The 20,000-nt window shown below is 44.2% G+C and overlaps 1 protein-coding gene across 4 annotated transcripts in view; it reads left to right on the top strand.

Moving 5' to 3' along the window:
• slc25a21 (solute carrier family 25 member 21) overlaps positions 1-20,000 on the top strand; it is an 87,966-nt gene that overhangs the window by 32,551 nt on the left and 35,415 nt on the right. The window contains exon 1 of one of the 4 annotated variants that reach the window (XM_042071829.1): positions 17,230-17,391. The exons of 2 other annotated variants lie outside the window; for them this stretch is intronic. Coding sequence is in view for 1 of the 2 variants with exons in the window: in XM_042071828.1 (XP_041927762.1) it covers positions 17,884-17,890 (7 nt within the window). In the remaining variant the exon portion in view is untranslated. Of the gene's footprint in view, positions 1-17,229; positions 17,392-17,472; positions 17,891-20,000 lie in introns of those variants that run through there. One more of the 4 variants, XM_042071828.1, reaches the window with a different exon arrangement.

The raw sequence follows: 20,000 nt of genomic DNA, 5'->3' as shown, positions 1-20,000 counted from the left end.
TTCACTCACACACACACACACACACACATACACTCACTCACACTCTCTCTCTCTCTCTCTCTCTCTCTCTCTCTCTCTCGTGTACACACACACACACACACACACATGCACACACTTACTAATAGGCAGCAAATGGGCAATCACACCCACACATACACGCAATTTTTGTCAGGCCTTCAGCTGTGTGAGGGCCTCAGTAATTTTTGGAGCGGCTGTGTTTGATAAGATAATGGTGACAGGTTTTGTGAAGCACCTGACCCTGAAATGGGTGCAGAGCAGAGCTAGTGTGCGGTGCTCGCGCTCCGGACGGCCCGAACGTGCCCGGCCCCTGTTGACTTAAGAGCTTAGCATCAGCCATCAATCATCCCTCTGCTGACGGTTGTTCCTGAACTCTCCCACTCACGTGCATACACACACACACACGCACACACACACATGCACACACACACACACACATATATGCACGCTCACAAACACACATACACTGGCCCATCTACACATGCACAGATGAGATGCTTATGTGAAAATCATGACTGTGTTGTTGAAAGGAGAAGTGTGTCTCTTTTGTCTCTGTCTTGTTCTCACACACTTACAGTACATAGCAATATGTGTGTGGCTTAGGCTTACTGTACAGCTGTATAAAATCTTAAAATGTAGTGTATGCCACAGTGTACATAGGCTGTCCAGTAAGCATAAGCCACACGCACACTCATGCTGTCTCTCAGTATAGGCAATCATTTCCACATATAGACAGTGATCTCTCTCTCTCTCTCTCTCTCTTCTTTAAGAAGTAGACTTCCATTTAAACCCTTCCTGCTGTTTTCTCTTTTTTTCTCTCTCTCTTTTTTTTCTGCCTGTAAATGCCGGAGCACTTGGAAGAGCTTTTTTAAGCAATTATATTTAATCATGCACGGGCGTCCCAATCAGAGCTGGCCTAGCCACAGTGCGAGGGTCTGGGTTTCAGATTCTCCTCCCCCGCCAAAGCCGCTCTGCCCACTGGACACAGCCCCCACCGACCACCTGGGCGAAGCACTCTGTGTCGTCCCTACTACACCATCAGCCCTTGTCTTTCTTGGTGTTCTTGGTTTGCTTTGTCTTGATATTTATTTTAGTTACATATGGCTTTCTGTTTGTTTGTTTGTCTCTCCCTTGTCGTTCCTCCAAGTATTTTTGTAGTTATTTTAGTCTCTCAGCTTGTCTTTCTTTCACCTATTGGTAAGACCGTCATTTTCAGTGTTATTGGAAAAAAAGACACTCGAGTATGTAAACAAACACATACACATACCCACATACATATATACACACACACACACACACACACACACACACACACACACACACACACACACATACATACACACACACACACACACACACACACACATATATATATATATATATATATATATATATATATACACACACACACACACACATACACACAGTATCTGAGTGTGACTAAATGATGATTAAACATTTGCGTAATATGTAAGAAAAAGCGAGGTCACTTGGGGTAGTCAGGATAGGCAGACCGTGAAGTGTATTCTCTGAGACAGGCAGTGATGAGTATATCACCCATGTGAAAACTAGGGATCTGTTTGCGACGCATGTTTTCGTGTTGTGTTTGGAATGAGAGTGTGTGAGTATGCATGCTTTTGTTTTTCAGCGTCTGAGCATTGCACACACCGGCTGACCGGCCCACCCAGCTGCTGTGGGAGCCTTCCCTCCATTTTCTTACGTTTGTGGACCATAAAGACGTGTGTGTGTGTGTGTGTGTGTGTGTGTGTGTGTGTGTGTTTTGTGTGTGTGTATGTTGCGATCCTCATTTTTCCCTGGTGAAAGGCAGCATTATAACGGATTTCCATGACCTCAAGCCTCCTCTGTGGCCTGTGTGTGTGTGTGCCCGTGTGTGCGTGTGTGTTTTCGTGCACATTATGATTTGCTTTCCATGACCTCCAGCCAGTGTGTGCTGCTCTGGGCCCGCTGCCTCCGCGCGCATGTTTAGACAACAGTGCTGCACATGTTGAGCTAAAATATTGTGCTGCTACTTGGGGTGAGTGAGGCTACACTCCCTCTCACTCTCTCTCTCTCTGAGTGTGTGTGTGTGTGTGTGTGTGTGATGAAGGCCCAAATTTACGTGATTGATTTAAGACCCTGACCGGGCAAGCGCTGGTCGAAGTAGCTGCCCTTTTACACTGAAGATACAACACAGATGGAGTCTGGAATGAAAATGATCGATCTGTCTTTCTAGCGGCTGTTGTGTTTGCATTATTCACACAGAGGCGTAGGGCTATTTATATTCTCTATAAAATTTGATTTATCAAAATCTTGTTAATGCATCCACATATTTTTTTCCCTTGAAGTATAGCATCGTTTTCTGTGTCTAGATGAGCATAAATTCACAGTGAACTCTGAAAATGTATTTGTCAGAGAGACTGACGTTTGTGTTTATTTACAGTAATGCTGTATGCTTTATGAGCTGTGATGAAATAGGCTTGTGGTCTGGCCTGGCCGAGAGAACATTCCAGAACCACTCCACTAATGTCTCCCCCTTGTCCTCTTTCCTACGAGCTGAGCTTTCTGATAACACTTTGGCCCTGTAAAAAAGACTTGCCACTTGCTATGCCTCACTGTCCTATGAAATAGTTTCTTTTTTAAAACTGCTCCACTATTTAACAGGGCATTTCCGCATTCAGTGCTTCCCTTTTATGTTTGGCTTTTGTTTGTTTGTTCGGGATTGGCTAGAGCTATTGTTTGCCTCTCATCTGGCATTAAAGCTCAGTACTTTGTGTATAAGTAATGGTGGATTTCTTTTCACTGACCAAAATCCTCCCCCATCCGATTCCCCCTCACTTTTCCCTCTCCCTCTCTTTCTCTTTCCCTCTCTTTCTCTCTCTCTCTCTCTCTCTCTCTTCCTCCCCCCTCTCTCTCAGCCCCCCCGCTCACTCTCTCTGTCTCTCTCCCTCTCTCTCTCTCTCTCTCTCTCTCTCTCCCTCTCTCTCTCAGTCTCTCTCTCAGTCGCCATCCCGCACAGACCCGAGAGCTGAGGCATAAGCGAATAATTAGGTAATTGCCCTCTTGATTGAGCCCAATAGGAAACGTTTCAATTAGGCTAAAACTGCGCAAGGAGGAAGTAGGCTCTTACAAAGGGAAACATTCCTTGTCATGCAACTGTCAGCCCCTCAGCCCACACCACGAGCCCGGATTTACTGGGCAGCGGCGGAGGAAACGCACAGGGGTGGGGAGGAGGAGGAGTAGAAGAAGAAGAAGAAGAAGAAGAAGGGGGAAAGAGAGAAAGAGCTCACTATACTGAAGTGAGGGAAGAGTAGAAAAAAGGAGTAAAGGAGGAAAAAAAGAAGTGAAAGCTAGGGAGGGCGGAGAGAAGAGAGGGAGAGAAAAAAAGAGACAGCCGAAATGATTGGGGTAATTATAGCTATATTTAAACAGGACCCCTCTCTCTCTCTCTCTCTCTTTTCTCTCTGTCCCCCCCTCCCTCTCTCCTTCTCTCTCACTCTGATATGATTTGCCCAGTGATCTTCTGTCCAGATAAGATGAAGCCGCCTCAGCCCACCCCGACCGCCTGTTACAAATTACTGCCTACTGGCCACCGCCGACGACATGCCTTTCCTGGCAGCAGAGAGAAGGAGAGAGAGGGGGGGGGGAGAGAGAGAGAGAGATGAGGAAAAGGGGGATGAGGGTGAAAGGAGAAGAGAAAAAGCAAGGCGATCTAGCTGTTTACTAACATAGGCTGAGAAGAAGTTGAGTCAAAGTAAAATCTATATGCTTTTTTCCCCCATGTGAATATATAATGGATGTTGGCTTAGCTCTAAAATAATGCTCATTCATGCCTTTTAGTTTCCAAAAATGAAACAGTCACCACTGAAAATGTCATCCATGAAGATTATTCAATACGATGGAATGGACCTTCAGATTTAATTCAAGTGGTATTTTAATTATCGTGTCGGAATTTAATTTGATGAAGGACTATGATGATGACATGATATGAAAGAGTACTTACTTTGACTGATGACATCATTCCTTCAAGGCAGGCTATATACAGTCAAAGCTTTCATTCTTTCTGTGTGCTTAGTAGATTTTTTTCTGTTTTGCCTCCATTTGTTTGCACAAGAAGAGTATAATTTTACAGAAAAAAAGTTGTTATGTACATGATTGGCCTCTCTGTGGTTGGTGTGACCTGCTCTGCACACTTCAGTCAGTTGTCATCATCCTTAAAAATGCACAGATTTTTTATATGTATTTTATGTTTTAAAACTTCAATAGAAGCACATGTTTGTTTTATTTCTTTGCCCGCTGTGTGTTGTTGGGGTCTGAGAGAGAGAGAGAGAGAGAGAGAGTGTGTGTGTGTGAAGTCGTGTTAATGTATGAGTGCTCTATTAAGGTGTTTATGGACACACTGTTTATTTAGTCTGAGTGGATATTAGCCACGAGAAGTGGCTTGGTGGCTTGGTTTTGAGGGTGTTTGTGTGTGTGTGTGTCTGTGTGTGAGAGAGAATGAAGGAGAGTGTGTAAGGTGGGTTTATTAGGGTGTTTATGGATGGTATGTGTATGTTTACTATGGACATTAGTTAAGTGAAGTGGTTTCACTGGTGTGTGTGTGAGAGAGAGAGAGAGAGAGAGAGAGAGAGAGAGAGAATGTATGACTCTGAGTGAGTGTGACTGTGTGTGTGTGTGTGTGACTGTGTGTGTGTGTGTGTGTGTGTGTGTGTGTGTGTGTGTGTGTGTGTGTGTGTGTGTGTGTGTGTCTGGTTTGAACTCCCTCAGGACGTGTGCGGTTACCAGGGAAAACTTTGGTCAATATTAATATGTTTCCTGAGTTGTCTGGTTTACACACCTGAGCCACAGACACACACACACACACACACACACACACGGAAATGTTAAAACTCATTCAAAATATTTTGAATCTCATTATCATTAATTAATATACACAGTAATTCAAACACATACACAGACACATACCATATTGCCCCTAGTTAAAATGCTATCTGTGTTGTCTGGGTTTTTTATTTTTGCTGAGTGCACCCACACACACAAACAAACACATACACATGCAAACACACACACACATACATACAGTACATACATACGCTAACATGCTTTAACAAACACACACACTAACATGTTAACATGCGCGCGCACACACACACACACACACACACGCTAACATGCCAACACACACACACACACATGCTAACATGCCAACACACGCACTAACATGCTAATGCGCACACACACACACACACACACACACACACACACACACACTATTTCACCCCCAGTTGGAGTCAATCTCGGCCATGTCCAGTGCACCAGTAACTCTAGCTGACGTGTTACAACCGGGCCAGATTGACCCACAGTGACCCGTGCTGACCTAGATCAGCGCAGCCAGCTGACCAGGGATGGCTAGCCGCTAACAAATGTCTGACGACTATGTCTAGACGTATACACACTCTCTCTCATATTTATACACACACACACACACACACACACACACACACACACACACACACACACATCCGCTGCTGTAATTCCCTAATTTGTGTTTGGGTTTGGTGTGACAGTCCTGACTAACGATTGCCCTCTGGCCAAACACTAACCTGCCTGCCCAGCTCAGCTCTCCCATTCAGAGCCACACTGGCTCAGGTGGTTCTCTTACAGACCCCCGTCACAGACCCCCATACTTACACTCCCCGCACTTATGGGGGATAACGTTTAACGTCATTTAATCTCATCAGCCCTGACGGCCTGGTTCTTATACTGGTGTGCGTGTGTGTTTGTGTGTGTGTGTGTGTGTGTGTGTGTGTGTGAAAGAGAGAGAGTTTGTGTGTGTTTGGGTGAGTGCTTGCTTGACCAACTTGGCTGGGATGGTGGAGAAACCGAAAAGCTTGCATTTAAGTTTTTTGATTCAGCATACTACATCATGCAATTTTAACAATAAGCACCATATGAACTTTTTATTAGACACAGATTTTTATACTATCCTAGATCCCTGTCTCTAATCTCTGAGTCTACCTGTAGCCTAATTGTGAATTGTGCCAAGTTAAGGCCTGGAGTTCATTTATACAGTCATCAGTTTAGACCAGTGTTTCTCAAACTTTTTCAGACCAAGGACCACTTAACCAATGAAAAAAAACCTCACGGACCACCTAGCTAAAAAAAAAAGAAGAGTAGACGTACTTCAACAGTATATTACACAATAGGCCTCACCTTGCTTATTGTGTCAGAGGATTCATATGATTTAAACTGGCATAGCATACATAGGCATGTTGCAGAACTGTTTGAATTTACATACAAGTTGGTTCAATATTGCAAACAACTCATCTATATTATATTTTACCACATCTGCTTGCGGACCACTTGGGATGGCTTGCGGACCACTAGTGGTCCCCGGACCACACTTTGAGAAACACTGGTTTAGACCACCATAAAACTCAAGTGTTGTATCATAACTTTTACATAAATGGATTTTAGGATGTAGTATTTTAACATCTATTCAAACTACAAATTACTCCTGTTTTGAGGTATTATTATATTTGATGCATAACTTATTATACATATATTACTATATAAAATGTTAACTGTTGTACTGATAATAGTAACTAATATAATTATCTCAGATAACTGCAAATGTGTCATGTTTTTGTCATTGCAATTTGATAATTGCAATGAATAATGTAGCAACTATTTTTGTTGTATGTAATGTAGTTTCCTTTTGCTAGGAAGCTTTTGCATTTTATTCAGTGAACAAAAATAGTGTGTATATCTATATACATATCTATGTGCAGTGTTCATTAAAATTCAACATGATAGCTACAATATAATTATGATTACTGAAAAATTTTGTTTTGAATCCAGATAAATAGATATCAAGACAAGCTGCTATTAATAAGTAGTATTTTACAGGAACTGACCTGTAATGTAGGACCTGAAATGTAGTTTGTATTCATAATTATTTCAATTGAATTTTAATACATTTAATTTCAATAAATTGTAATTATATTTAATAATCTCATCAAAGTCATTTTAACAAGAGTAAAAAACATGAAAGAGATTTGTTAGGCATTATATACCCCTTCTGCAAATATAATCCCTTTCTTATAATTTACCAACTGCAGTATGTGATCGTCTGTGTACAAATGATTCCTAAACAGCGATGCCTCGATAACTTTGTGAAGCTGCATAGACATGGTAATAAAGCCATGCATGCTTGAATGTGACAGGAGGGTATTGACAGGACAAGGTAGGCAGCCAGGGAGAGAGGAAATGAGGCGGTGGGAGAGAGGAAGTGAGGCGGTGGGAGGGGGACTGTTCTGTGATGGTGCAGGTGGTATCTGCAGGGACAAGGGCTGGGTGACTAGTATGGCAAGGAAGCTATGGTTTGGTTGAGATTTTCTTTGGGCTCTAATAGGTCACCCTGACTCAGTGTTCCGCCTCCTCTTCAACTTCCTCAGCTGCCCGTGTAGACCTGTAACATTTGACATGCTTAAGTAGTTCTCTTCCTCTCTTCATTTATGTGTGTATGTGTGTTAATGCATGTCAGAGGGAGAGTGTGTGTTTGTTACACAGAGCAAGGGAGAGAGAAGGAATGTGTGTTTGTTGTGTGTATGTGTGTTAATGCATGTCAGAGGGAGAGTGTGTGTTTGTTACACAGAGCAAAGGAGAGAGAAGGAATGTGTGTTTGTTGTGTGTATGTGTGTTTGTGTATTGGCTCACCTCACTTTTGTCTCTTTGTGTGGTTTTCTTTTCATGTTTGTGCATGTCTTTTTATATGCTTTTTTTCGTGTGTGTGTGTGGCTTACCTCTTTCGTTTTCTCAAAAGGAAAAGTCTCATGTTCTCTCTCTAACTTGTCCCTGAAGAGGGTCAATTGCAACCAGTTGGCGGCCAGTCTGCTCCAAAGTAAACATTTGGAGAGGAGGGACTGCACAGGCAGGTACCTGGGGCCTTCTGGCCTACTGTGTGTTCTCCAGCTCTCCTCCCCCTCCATATCTGAACTTTCTCTCTCTCTCTCTCTCTCTCTCTCTCTCTCTCTCTCTCTCTCTCTCTCTCTTTCTCTCTTCCTCTCTTTCTCTCTCTCACTCACCATCTCTCTCTCTCTCTCTCTCTCTTTCTCTCTTCCTCTCTTTCTCTCTCTCACTCACCATCTCTCTCTTTCTCTCTCTCTCTCTCTCTCTCTCTCTCTCTCTCTCTCTCTCTCTCTCTCTCTCTCTCTCTCTCTCTCTCTCTCTCTACACATACACACAAACCACTCTATTTTCACCGCTTTCTCCCTGTCTCTCTGCCTTCCAACTTTGACAGCACCACACACACACTTGATCACATGCATACATGCATGCACTCCCACACACACTTTTGTGCTCTTGTGCATACACACACACACACACACACACACACATGCAATCACACACACAAACACCCTTAGGGTAAAAACATTTTCAGGGATCCTAAGAATGTTCCCGTGAGAGTGTCTGTCTGTGTGTTTTTTGAGTGTCTTACAATTCTTGCATGTTTATAAATGTGTGTGTGTGTGTGTGTGTGTGTGTGTGTGTGTATTCACAAGAGCACAAAAGTGTGTGTGGGAGTGTACTGTATGCATGTGATCAAGTGTGTGTGTGGTGCTGTCAAAGTTGGAAGGCAGAGGAGACACCATTCAGGAGTCCCACAGTGTACACAAACATGGTGTGCAGGATCCATGATGTTATTATGTTTATGTTTGTGGTGGTACCTATTGTGTGTTAGGGTCAGATCAGGGTCACGGTGTGCATTTCTTTTTTTTGTTTGTGTTTTTGTGGGGAAGGGAGTTTTGTTTGTGTGTGTGTGTGTGTGTGTGTGTGTTTTGAGAGTTATGGTTGGTGACTGGTTTAACTGGAGGAGTGCGGAAGGCCAGGAGCAGTCAGGACAGTTCAGCGTAGACTCCATAAATCAAAGGTGGCCAGCTGCTGGATCAACACACGCACAACTACTCACACTCACTCACACACAGAGACACACACACACACACACACACAACCATTCCCATTATATTAGCATGACAAGTTACTTCTTAGCATAATGAAGTCAGGCCTGTCTTGAAGCAATTTCGGCTCTCCCTACCGTGCCTCTGTGCGTTATTATGTGTGCATGTGTATGTTTGTGTGAGTGTGTGAGTGATGAGTGTGCGTGTGCGTGTGTGTGTGTGTGTGTGTGTGTGTGTGTGTGTGTGTGTGTGTGTGTGTGTGTGTGTGTGTGAGTGATGAGTGTGCGTGCATGAGCGTGAGTGAGTGAAAGTGTATGCTGCCGATGGGGGAAAAAATAGTTGACTCAAAAGTGGGTAGTGTGGGGAGTGCTGTGCTGCAAGTGGCTACAGCGTCTGTACCACATTCGTGTCCAAGTGCCCACAGGGACCAGGGTTCGAGGTCGACCTGGGGAATTTGCCGATCCCACCTCATATCTCTCTCCCACTCGTTTCCTGTCACTCTCTTCTCTGTCCTGTCTGAAAGGCATAAAAGCTCCAAAAATGTGAACACAATTTTTTACTAAAAAGTTAGTAAAATATCACCAGCTGTTAGAGTGTGTGTGTGTGTGTGTGTGTGAATGAGAGTGTAAGAGACCTGTACTAACCACATCACTGTCTTAGTATAGCAGTCAACAGTAGATGGGAAATATTTTGTGGAGTAATGCCATTTTTTGCTACTTTAAACATTATTCAGGACCCCTGAGAACTCAGTAAGCGTGTGTGTGTGTGTGTGTGTGTGTGAGAGAGAAAGTTGAAGGGGAGGGGGCAGAGGTGCATGCAGGTGCTTATGATTTGCAGGCCATGATAAATCATTGTTGTGTTTGGAGATGATGTCTTGTTTAATGGCTCGGTCCTTCTTCCACTCTCGCTCTCTGTCCTGCGAGCAGGTCTCGGCTTGTTCGACCGCATGTTAGTCTAATCTACTCTCAATTTTACACAAACAACCGCGCGCACACACACACACACACACACACACACACACTCACACACACAAACAGTCACTCACTCACTCCCACACGCTGACAGTAATCCCTGACACAAACATACAGTATTACACACACTTACAATGACCCCCCTCCTCTATACACACTCACACACATACACATACACAAACACACAGGCACACACAGGCACACACAGACACACACAGATGTGCTTTCTCTCACGTACACGTGCTTGGATGCACAAAAACTTACAGTCTGGCATAGAGACATGCTAACATTTGGACGACCTGACATTCAGTCACACACTCGCATACACACTTGCATTCATGCAAAAGCATTTCCCCTCATCTGTTCTCGTCATTGTGCCGTCGAGCAGATGTGCAGACAGATGTGTACACGAGTAGCGATGAGGGCAACATGGAGATATTCCTTTCAACAACAAACACAGACACGTTCGTGGCCCTTACACACACACACACACACACACACACACACACACACACACACACACACTCGCCACACACAAACAGAGAGATATGTGTATATGTTAGGCAGAGGGAACCTGTGTGTGTGTGTGTGTGTGTGTGTGTGTGTGTGTGTGTGTGTGCGCTCCTGTGTGTTTGCTTTGGGTAGCGGACTGGTCAGTGCAGGCCGTAAATCAGAGGCTTCCCTGATGGCCCCCTGACAGACAGGAAGCTAATCTGTCCCTTGTGTGCCATTGCAGCCTACCTCCCAAATAGCAAAATCTCCTGCTGCTGCCCTCATCTTGTCCTCCAGCAGCAGCAACACACACTCACACACTCCCACAGTCGCACGCACACACACACACACACACACACACACAGTTGCACACACACACACACAGTTGCACACACACACACACACACATATTCACATGGTCTCTGTCACACACACAGAGACACACACTCTAGAAGGGTCAAGCAGACTTCTTCTCATGAGCAGAGAGACAGCAACAGACCCACACATGTTGAACATAAAGTGCTCAAGCCAGTGTCAAGAGTTCATTGCTGACATCTGTCATAGCAGGGGAGAGACTGGGAGAGAAAGCGAGGGAGAAAGAGACGGGGCCGGAGTGAGGGAGGTGAGGTTGTGAACCTGCCCCGAAATGCCACTTCCTCCTTCAATGGTCCATTCATCCTCCCTGACTTCCTGTATCACCTAAGATCCCAGGGTTCAGTTCGCTACAGCACCCATATAGCCACCCACGCAGCCCCACACATACAGTACACACACACACACACACACACACACACACACACACACACACACACACACACACACACACACATACAAAGCTCCAATCTACTCATCCCACCCCATTCCATCCCATCCTGCTGCCCAACCCCTCACCCCCCACTCAAGACCCATGTCTCCTGTTCATCTTCTAGTTTTTTTTCTCTATGTCTCTCTATCTATTTCTGTCTGTCTGTCTGTCTGTCTGTCTGTCTGTCTCTGTTGCTCTGCCTCTCTCTCCACCTCAAACTCTCTCTCTCACACACACACACCCAAGTCATCCTTGCCACCCAGGGAGCTGATCACATCTTCCTGTGTAGCATCTCTCTTGGGCATATACATCATGGCAGCAAACAAGCTCTTCCTCTATCTGTCTCTGTTCTCCTCTACTCCACCCCCTCCTCCCACTTCAAACTTAAAGCATCCGCATCACTGACGCATGTTGCCAGTCCTGTGTTGCCTCAAGACATGCACCGATCTCATACAATGCCCCGGTCATTAGTGGACACCACCACAGTCTAATTGGTGTGTCCTATTACACAGTGAAGCGATGGACCTGTGTACCTGTCTTAATATCATGAACTATTGGCCTGCTTAACCTCAGTAGGTGATGCGTTAAAGCCTTTAGGTGACTAGCTTGAGCAGGGATGCCCTACCCCCCTCAGAGTCAACGCCACAGGGCGCTTGGACCGATTCCTGTGTGACTTCCCAGCAGCGTTGTCTTCTTCCCAGGGCCCTGGCCTGCCTGGGCCTCCTACCCCATCATTTCCATGTAAAGCAGGCTATTTCCAGACCCTCTGGGGTTTCTCAAAGCTTCTGCCCTGGCTTTTTAGGACTGCTTCGTCACTGACCATTCTATCTCTCGCTCTCTCACTTTTCTTGGTCTCTCGTCTTGGGCTCGGTCCATAAATCACCCGCTCCCATCCATCACTGCACAGCACATCCACAGCTCTGCAATTTCCAGTGTGGGTAGAAAAAAAAAACCACACACACACAGCAACACTCATCTCATCAGTCGAGCTCCTGTCAAAAGTGTAGGTCCGTTTCGAGAAATTGCAGGACGAAAAGATGAAACAGACAAAGCGGGGAAGTTGGAGCGCGTCCAGTGGCGAGATCCTGACCCTCTCATTACAGAGTTATGCCTCTTGTTTGCGTTCGTGCACTTGAATTTCATTAGGCCAGCTGTCTTGGGGGGCCATGCGTTCTTAAAGCCGTCATGATGCTGGAAGTGTTGGTCTCGGGCTATCTGTCAGGGAAATGTGTCGGGTAGGCCGATCATCATCAATAACCACTGACGTTACTGCTGATGGCGTAGTATGACAATTTGACTTGATGTGTCAGCTGTGTGCTTGCACTTCTGAATGAATTGTAAATTCTCTCTTTAGATACTACAGTAATGGCTTCTTGCAGTATGCATGTGATAGATAAAGCAAAAATAGGCTATCAGATCATTTCGAAGAGACTTTGTGTTCCTCAGTCACATCCACCTGTCTTTGCTCAAACGAATGTTCTTTCTTAATGTTGCTTACGGTTATTGTGAAGAGGTCCTCTCTGTCAGAGCAAATGCAAAATGTTGTCTCTGGGAACACACTGAGAACACACTGCGGGCCGAGAGCTCTTCCTCTGCTCTACTCTTCTGTGGCCACTTTGTGTTTATCTCCAGGCTGGCCTTTGGCAGATGACTGACTCCCTCTTGACTCATACACTGCTCGAAGATTCGTCTAGCGCAGACCTCAAGTCCCAAACACCCACACCGCCCTCTATAACTCAATAATGCTTACTTACATGCTTCAGAATCATGCAGAATACTGAGATGTTACATTAGCTGCATAGTGCTTGTGACATGACCATGTTTCGTTAATCATTCAACTGTGACCTACAGTATAACTCTTGGTTTTCTTGATTAGTATACTATTTTGGTGTTTATACCATTTTGGAAACTTTTTTGATGTATCGGTAGTTGAATATTTTCCTTGCTTCTTCTGCATTAGAAGGGCATTATTCAAATCTTCATACAAATTGACGGGAGTTGCACAGTGTTGCTCGGCGTGTCACCTAAGCGTCGTGTTAATGTGGCGAACACACAGTTTTATCAGGTCTGCTGCTCCCCGCGGGATTTGAACCTCTGACTTTGACGTTGCAGGGATTACACTCTACCTCCAGGAATGTACAGCTCCCTGTGGCCCCATTCATGGGCAAAGCCACAGTCCACCAGAGGGACGTGGGGCGTTAACGAGTAATTACAGAATTTACTGGCCCATAATCAGCATCATTATCAGCTTTTATGGACTGTAGGTGACTTTTTGGACAGGAAGTGAACGGTCAATGTCAGGAAGTGCTCCTAGTGACTGACCAGGGACTTTTCACGATGGAACTTGCATTAGGAAATGGATGCTGTTCATCACAGATCTGTGGAGTGAGAGGATTAGACCTGAGGAGACTGCATCAGTGTCTCAGTATGTAATGGGCTGTGGACAGAGGGCACTGCATTGTATTTATTGAACACGAGACTTGACTAGAAGGAATCCTCTAACACAAGTAAGATATTGTGATCTGGACATCATTGTGTTTGGCTATTTTCTCTGTTTTTGGATCCTTCTTAAGGAATCACATCACACCGACCTCACTTGTTCTCGCCATGGTGACCTCACAGGGTTCACACTCTGCCCTTTGTCCTTCTTTCCCCCCTCTCGTCTCCGCTCCTCTCATCTCTGTCGCGCCTCTCCACTAGGTGACAGTAATGGCCCAGCTCTTGTCAGGCGCTTGGTAGGATGAAGGATTGCCACACGCTGGGAGGACACATTCCCGCCTGAAGAATGGCGTGGAGAGGAGAAGGAAGGGAGGAAGGAAGGGAGGAAGGAAGGAAAAGAGCATAAGAGACAGAGAGAGAAAGAGAGAGATGTGAAGCAGTGGAATGTAGGAGATGACAGTGGAGGCAGAGGGAAGTAGATTACTGAGGGATTGATTTAAGCAATGGAAGACTGAGGAGCGAGGGGAGGGGGAGAGAGTGAGAGAGACACAGAAAGCGAGAGAGAGAGAGCGAGAGAGGGAGAGAGTGTTAAAGGTAGGGAGGGCTCACCCTGGAGGTGATCACAGCTCTCTTTTGTGTGAGTGTCAGGCTGCTGTTAACAGATCGTGGGCCCCCACTAAAGCTTTACAGCTCATGCTGTGGCCCACCAAGACCTCTGGCTCCCTCTGACCTCTCTCTCTCTCTTTCTTTTTCTCTCTCTCTCTCTATCTTTTTTTTCTCTTTCTCAACTGACGTTGTTTTTCCTGTTGTTGGCAGCAGTGGTAAACAGCTGTGATGGTGGGTCTGATAACTGCGGTATCCCATGGTGTCCGATCTGATTACCAGACAGTTGTTCAGTGTTATTTAGTGGAGTAGTGGAATAGTGATATTTACAGCATCACCAGGAGATTTGCAAATAACCACAGTTATGTTCTGCAGTGTCACGCTACTGTTTGTGTAGAAAAACAGCAACAACAAAACAGTGTCATGTTTCATCTTTGTTGGAAATTATGCACAATGGAAACTATTATATACTATGTGATGCTTTAAAATGCCCAAATTATTTACACAGCTCAGTGTAGAAAGACCTTAACAAACCTTTGAGTACCAATGAAATACTATAATTGAACAAGACAATGGTCATATGCTCCTACCTTACCTGTTATACAATAATGAATACCAGTGTGTGAAATTGTCATCGCAATCACAAATTTATCATTGCAAGCACATAGATGAGGTGATGTATGTATTTACCAACGATAACATTTTAGTTTAGTGAACACATGTTAACCATTAATACATTACTAATATGTGTATGTATTAATGCTCAACAAGATCTGTATTAAGCATCATTGCTCATTTATTACGCCTTTATTAAACAATTTCTTATTCTTACTAGATAGTCATTTATTCTTGGTAAATCTATCATATGCAACTAGTGGGCCTTGATCTAAAGTTACTGGTATATCGTATGGATCAAAATAGAAAGTTTATTGACACTTAATTCACTATCTGAATGACAGAATAGTGACATATTAAGATGTTTCTATTTCGATCCATACAATATTGATAACCTTGGATCAAGGCCAACTACTTATTGAGCATTAATGCATGTTGGTTATGTAGGCCTATTAATGGCTATCATGTATTCCCTAAAGTGTTACCATCTTAGATGTATTAATTTGAAGAGAAATGTAGACCTTTTCCTTTTTTTATGTCAATTGAGCTCTCTCTTTCTCTCTGTTTGTTGGTTGATTTGTTTTGATTTGTATGATAAAGCATAACATTACTGGCCTGCGTTTCTTGACACTTGGTGAAGCGTGGGCCACTCACTTCTCTCTCTCACTCACTTCTTATCTACAAGTTTTGGACTGGATCAGATTCACAGGGCATCTGCATGAATTTTGTTTTGCTTTTCCGCCAACATCGCAAGATGCACCATATCTTCCATAGGGTATTTTCTCACAATGATCATGAAAGTAAAACCTACTGTATGCTCTCCGAGTGCCCTCCTAATTTAAATTAAGAATAAATGCGTAAAAGCTGTTCTTTCATCTTTCTTACTTCATAAATAATGCATTCATAGCCAAGTGATGTCAGAAATTAGCCTGTCTAGGTTACTGTCATAGAAATCGCAGGATATTGCATGTTACAGTTGATACACAAAACTCACACACTCAGCTCATTTCAATGCAGGCAAAATGTATAGGAGGTCGACTAGTAGGCTAGTGACGAAGGTAAATGGCATTGCGACATTACAAATGTGGCAACAGCGCACAGTTTGGGAATTTTCTTTTTAAAATGCACTCACTATGATAGCCTACAGTTAATAGATCATGGGCTATATAACCAAAGAAGATAGATAGATAGATGTTTTGCAGTTAGTCAAGCATTGAAATGTGGTATAATAATGTATGGGGTAATTTCCACATGAATCAGACGGAGGACAGGTCTGCCATCAGTATTTCTGTCCCTGGAGTTTGTGGACAGGCCTGCCCCTGTTGCTAAAAACAAAATCCCACTGTATCCACCACTGACCAGGACCAACTGACCATCACTGTGGAGTGGAGACACGCTCTGAGTTGGGTTATGACAGTGGCCATGGATACTGACCAAAGGTAGCTAATAAAGCGAATATCTAAAACTTATCAAAGCTTCCTCTTCTCTAACACATTGTTCCCATCTGCCTTAAGTCGTCATGGAGTTCATGGGTCAGTCATAAGCAAGTGTTTTCTTTAGAAGCTGTCAATACTGAAAAACTGAATATGTTGTCAAACACGTATCTGTTTGTTGATATGTTGCGTGCCAACCGTGTTCATCTGCTCCCTTAACCATCCATTATCCTAGTGTCATGTTTACGAATATCCCTGACTTTTTGTGAGTAGTGTATTTAGTGACATTAGATTCTTGCATATTGTTGCGAAAAAAATATTCAACTTCAATTTCATTCTTCTTAATTCATAGTGTTTTTGTTCATTTCTGTAGTTGTTTCTGTAGTTGACTTGTTCCCTTAATGTGTCAGACGCACTTCCTTTCATAAGCAAAGGCTCGTTGACTTAGTCACGGTATGTAGGCTTCACACTTCACCTACTCTCTCTCTCTTTCGCTCGCTCTCTCTCTCTCTTTCTCCAGTAGTTAGTTTGGCATTCCACAGCAGATGAAGCAGGTAGATGTACGGGTGTTCTCAGAGGTGAGCGCAGGGCCATGGGAGTTGTGTTCAGGCAGTAGCCACAGCACCGCAGCGCTTGGGCTCTGTGCTCCGTATACGGTGAGCATGTGAGCACTGATTTTCGAAGTTTCACAGCTCAGGAGGGCACTAGACTCAGTAAATACTGTAAGTACTCTGCTCAACATGATCTTAGTAGAAATCTTCCATTATTTGTGTTTATATATCTGTTTTACATATTCCAGAAATTGTTTTGGCTTTGCCGAATACAGCATAGTGGTGATCGTTTGTTCATGCATGTGACAAAACGTTTAATGATCTTCTCACGCGGACTCACACTCGGTATGCACAGTGTGCAAAGATACAGCACATGATACCTCATGTCCGTTTATTTCCTGATTGAGAATGCTGGCTGTAAAGATCGCAGACTGACGCTTGACGAATGAAAAGGGACTCATGAAGGGCCTGACACGTCAGTCATAAAATTCCGTGTCAGTTGTAAAGGTAGGTGGTAGGCGTGTTTGTTCAGAGCCGTCCCTGCTTGTTTGAGCTGTTTCTGCACATTTAGCTGGAAGTTAGGTAGGTGTGACGGGTAAGATTAATCACTATCAAGAGCATGTTTCCAAAAAACAAAACAAAAATCACTTACAACAGTCTCTATCCACAGCTACCCAATTACACCTGAATCCTTGGCGGTTGTCCAATAATAAAAAATGAAAAAAACGTTGTTGAACAAGCACCACTGTTGAATGATGGCTCTCATCAATTAAAGCAGTCTGTATCCACAGCTACAGTGGTTGCCCAATTACAAATTGCCCAAATCCTGAACCCTTGGCAACTATAGCTACTCCCACAGACAGTGGATCTGCAGTGGTGTCAAGCATACACTAGAATGACTCTTCCATCTGACTTTAATCGAGTTCGGAGGCAGAAGAGATCATCTCTAGGTCCAATGGAAAATATCCTCACATTTCAGCAGAGGGATTTTAATTACAAATGAAAGGTGAGTCATGGAATGGACTAGAGCCTATGGGAGATTCCCCAAATGAGCATAGTTACAGACTGAATGAATGTGTGTGCAGTAATGTAATAAAGAGTGCATGCGTGTAAAAATACTGTACATTACAGATTACAGATAAAAATGCTACTGCTTGTACTTTTATGTTTATTTTTTTGTAAATAATTTATACGCCAAGTACTAACAATTTGTGAAATCACTCATCAATCATATTCCACATAGGCTAACCGTGTGTAACACCCTCAGTGATCCTCATCACGCTAACTACCCCCATGACATCTTACAGTGTGGGGGTTGCTGGGAAATTCATCCTCGGGGTTGTCGTGGTGACATGATGGATGGCACCTGCACAGTGTTGAGCAATCACAGAGCGTTACAGCGGTATTATTCTTTCGCACGTCTGCGTGGGAGCATTTCTATGATGATGGTGCAGGCCAAAACCAACCTCGGATAATGATCTCATCAGGGTGATGTACGAGTCTCTATCAGACCATTAGGAATGCTTCTGCCCTCAGGAGATATGCCCAGTTTTGAGAGAGAGAGACCCTTGACTCTTTGGGCATCTTAAGGTGTATATTCATTCTTCATATGGATAAAGAGCACTCTTTCGCTACTTAAAAAAAAAAGAAATTGGCTGTTCATTTTTCATTCGTTGAATGTTACATTCCTGGCACAGACAGGTCTCCATATGTTCCTCCTTGTCACGTATGTTTTTGGGGGAAATGTTCCAACCAGTGCCAAAAATTCCCATGTGTGCTCAAGCCACGCACCCCAGGAAGGCAGGAGGGCCACTCCGATGTGGGCAAATTTGTTCACAGACGCAGACAAGCTGCTGTCGTCATGCCAACCAAGCCATGTAATTCAAATTCATAACTTGTGGCAACACTCTGAGAGAAAAAAGGTCCAGGTCTCAAATGGAGTGGTGATGTTGTTGGACAGGCCGCCACACAGGTGTGTGTGTGTGTGTGCGCCCTCGTGTGTTTCTCCCACTTAAAGCATTCTCAGGTGATTGAGTGTGCCAGCACAGTTGTGAGACAAAGGCTTTGGCTCAGCTATGGAATCCAACTGTATTTGTCCCTGTCAGATGTAACAACTCGGCTGCAAACACCAACCAGATGACCAGTTCCTTTTTCTTTATCTCACTTCCTCTCCTCTTCCTCCTCTTCGTCTTCTTTTAAAACAAGAGGGGGGGGGGTGTTAATAGAGACGGGTAGGGAAGTGGAGAGAGAGAGAGAAAGAGAATGAGTGAGGGAGGGAGGGAGAAAGAGACAGAGGGAGGGAGGGAGTGAGTGGGAGAGAGGGAGTAGTGTGAAGTGTTGTGTGTGAGAGCCAAAGGTTTTTTGTGTCCTCAGTGATTAAACAGTAGCATGTGCTGACAGCCAGGGAAATCCCACGATGCAACAGGGCAACTCTTCTTTCACCCTGCTCTACTACTGCATGTATGTGTGTGTGAGAGGGTGACCAAGTTAGGGTGAAAGAAAGTGATTGTGTCAGATATATTTAAAGTACACACTTAGTTACAGTGATGAATGTAATGTGTGGAACAGGGGAATTTAAATGTGTATCTAATAGGCAGGGGTATGTATTGTTTGCCTGTGTGTAGGGGTGAAGTGCATGTTTCTAATAGGCATGAGTGACTATCGTGTGTGTGTGTGTGTGTGTGTGTGTGTGTGTGTGTGTGTGTGTGTGTGTGTGTGTGTGTGTGTATAAATGTGTGTGTGTGTGTGTGTGTGTGTGTGTAATGATTGAAGGTTTTTCAGATGCGGCGCTGCTTTCCCCGGGGCCGTTTGTACTTCATAACTCTCAGCAACCCTCAGTTACTTTTATGGCTAAGACTTATGACCTATTAAGAGTCGACTCCGCACAGCGCGCAGTCTCGCTCGAAAAGGTCTCCCTGCACAGACTCTCTCTCTCTCTCTCCTTCTCTCCCTCTCTCACTCTCTCCACTTCTCTCCTTCTCGCTACCTCTCCTCTTCTCTCTCCCTCCACCTCTTTGCCCTTTCTCTCTACCTCTCCCTCTCTCTCTTTCTCTTCCCTTCTTCCTCTTTTTCCATTCCCATGTCTGCTCTGTTCATTCCTCTCTCTTTTAGCGCTA

This window comes from Alosa sapidissima, chromosome 19 (genome assembly GCF_018492685.1).
Source record: "Alosa sapidissima isolate fAloSap1 chromosome 19, fAloSap1.pri, whole genome shotgun sequence".
Classification (NCBI taxonomy): domain Eukaryota; kingdom Metazoa; phylum Chordata; class Actinopteri; order Clupeiformes; family Clupeidae; genus Alosa; species Alosa sapidissima.
This window is presented reverse-complemented; position numbering and strand designations above follow the sequence as displayed.